This window comes from Sinocyclocheilus anshuiensis, unplaced genomic scaffold (genome assembly GCF_001515605.1).
Source record: "Sinocyclocheilus anshuiensis isolate Anshui unplaced genomic scaffold, SAMN03320099.WGS_v1.1 scaffold205, whole genome shotgun sequence".
Lineage (NCBI taxonomy): Eukaryota > Metazoa > Chordata > Actinopteri > Cypriniformes > Cyprinidae > Sinocyclocheilus > Sinocyclocheilus anshuiensis.
The window spans coordinates 3,220,530-3,223,194 of record NW_015536497.1 but is presented as its reverse complement, the minus strand read 5'-3'; the positions used below and the strand labels follow the sequence as shown (position 1 = coordinate 3,223,194).

Below are 2,665 nucleotides of genomic sequence, written 5' to 3'. Positions count from 1 at the left end.
TGGGGTGTTACTATAACTAGTAGTTTCAACAAGCACTCCTGCTCTCATTAATCCTTCAATTGTCTTTTTGATTCCCTCTACTGCTTCTGGTTTCAAAGGGTATTGCAATTTTCTGGGTACTTTAGCTCCTGGTTTAAGTACTACTCTAATTGGATTAGCTGATTTTACTAACCCCACATCTGTATCATGTTGAGACCATAATTCTAATGGTACTTGTCTCTCCATGTCTTTTAACAATTCAATTTGCTTTGGTTGATGTTCTTTAACTTTTGGCTCAACTCTTGTGTTTATGACCATTCTGGGGACACTTATCATTGGAGTAGCACACAAAATCTTAAGATATTCTTTGTCTGCTGATTGGAAAATTAGAGGATTTTCTGTGGCTTCCCAATTGCTTTTTTCTGCTTGTTTCATCGTGGGGCCTAAGTCTTTAGAGACACAGTCTTTATTTACATATAATGTAACATGAGGCACTGAGTTTGGTACTGCAAACCAGTCATCTATGAATTTTTCCCTATCTATCTGCAGAGCTACACCTTTGGGTCCTATTATTATGCTTTGTGATATCATGGGGATTTTCAATCCTTTTGTGTCTTTTAGCCATCTTTTTTCAAAATCTGGATCTTTGTTTTCATCATACTTCATAGTACAATGAAATTCAGTTTTTGGTAGACTTGGTTCACAAAGCTGTTCCCTTATATATCTTGCCCATTTGCTAAGTGTTTTTTCTACATCTTCTTTTAGATCACCTAACCAATACATGTTAGCACATGGTTCTTGTGTTTGTTGTAATGTTGAGACATTCATTTGTCTCATTGCCCTATCATCTATATAAATTCCCTCTGGTGTACACCATATCTGCATTTTTAATTTACATATGGCATCCCTACCCAACAAATTGACAGGTGTGTGTTCTGAGACTAAGACTGGTATTCTTATTTCAGTGTTTTTCAGGCTTATACTCACAGGGGCTGTCATAGGAAGTAACTGAGTTGTTCCCGAGAATCCTACTGTCTTTATATATTTTCCAGACATGGGGAGGTGCGAGGCATATCTTGGATTTAAACACGAGTGTGTCGCCCCTGTGTCAAGCATGAGAGTGATTTGTTTTTTCCTTCGTTATTAGCTTGCAGCATTGGTTCTTGATCAGCATCACATGATATCATTGGAAGCTGATTCCTCCCTGTAAGATTCTCTGGGCAGCCCTAATAACCTTGGTCAGGTCCACGCCATGGGTTGACAGGACCTAGAGTTTGTGGTTGCACTTGTTGTTGTCCATAGTTGACTCCTGGGGCCATTGGGTGGTCCTGTGGCCAAGGATTGATGGGACAATCTCTTCTGGCGTGTCCAGGCTGATTGCATCCCCAACACACTCCTGGTGGGCCACCAAATTTTTGCTGATTGTTGTTAAATCTTCCTCTGCCTCGCCCTTGTTGTTGTCTGTTCCAGCCTCTGTTGTTTGGCTGCTCTGACTTGAGATAGATGACAACTGGTGCTGGTCCTTGTGGTGCAGTGGCTGTTCCAGCAGGTGGTGCCTGTGCTGTTGCAATCTGATTTGTTGGTGCAGGCACATTCATTGTTGCAGGTGGATTAACAAACACTTCAGTGTTGACGGGTGCCATCACTGCTGAGTGATCTTCCTTCTGGACTGCTTGAATTTTCTTCTTTCTGTTGAGCAGTTCCTCAAGCTGCATCTGAGTCAATTTTCTTTGCAACTCTTTTTCTTGGGTTTTTATCTTTAGCTCTTGTTTTCTATATTGTTCCACCGCATGAACCACATGGTCTCTGAATTCTTTGTGTGATTTGGAATTCAGACCTACCACATCCTCCAGCTTCACTTTCACTGTTGTAGGCATGGCTTCCACAATGGCAGTCCTGAAGAGTGCTGTCAGTATTTTGTCTTGCTCTGGATCTCTTTCCAGTTCTTCTTTCCAACGTCTTATTTGTCTCTGAATGTAGGTGGTGGGATTCTCAGTCTCCCCAATTGGCTCTCCTTTCAGGAAACCTGGATCAGTTTGCATTGGGTACTCAGCTCTCAGAGTTATCCAAATGTCACATCGATGTTTGTCAAAAGAAGTTGCATCTTCTTGAGGTCTGTCCACAGCTCGAAGGAGGCCAGACTGTTTGAGTACATCATTCATTTTGGAGGCCCCCAGGCATTTGGCAAGTAGAGCTTTGATGTCACCCAGGGCCAGAAGCTTTCCAGTTGTCTCTTCTTCAAATGTTCTTATCCACTTTCCAGCACCTTCATGAATGTCTGGAAGACGGGAAACCAAAGTGTCCAGATCTTGACTTGCCCAAGGTGTGTATTGAGCATAACCTTGCTTGATGAGGATTGGACACTCAAATCTTGGGGCCAGTTGTCTTCTTGTTGTACTTCTTGTTATCCTCGTTGATCTGTGTTCTTCTCCTCCTCCTCGTCTTTGTGCTTGAAGAACTTGAAACTGGTCTTCTGGTTGTGCTGGAAGAACGTGAAACTGGTCTTCTGGATCCTCTATGTCTTGCATGACCAGTGTCCCAGCTACTTGCTTGTATTGTTTCTGCTGGACATATTTATGTGGTCTTGGGTATGGTTGTCTTGGTTCATGTTTACTCAACAGTCCATCCAGCTCCTGGTGCAATTCGTCTACAGCCTGCGTGAAATCTTCTCTTGTCATGTGGACAG

At 42.6% G+C, this 2,665-nt stretch overlaps 1 protein-coding gene across 2 annotated transcripts in view; it reads right to left on the bottom strand.

Moving 5' to 3' along the window:
• Positions 1–247: 247 nt before the first annotated feature.
• The window catches only part of LOC107688212 (uncharacterized), a 10,552-nt gene continuing 8,134 nt past the window's right edge, over positions 248–2,665 (bottom strand). The window contains exons 2-3 of one of the 2 annotated variants that reach the window (XM_016485837.1): positions 2,478–2,633; positions 248–2,444 (exon numbers count right to left, since the gene is read on the bottom strand). In XM_016485837.1, the coding sequence (XP_016341323.1) occupies positions 1,206–2,444; positions 2,478–2,633 (1,395 nt within the window). In that variant the 3' untranslated portion in view covers positions 248–1,205. Of the gene's footprint in view, positions 2,445–2,477; positions 2,658–2,665 lie in introns of both variants that reach the window. The other variant, XM_016485829.1, reaches the window with a different exon arrangement.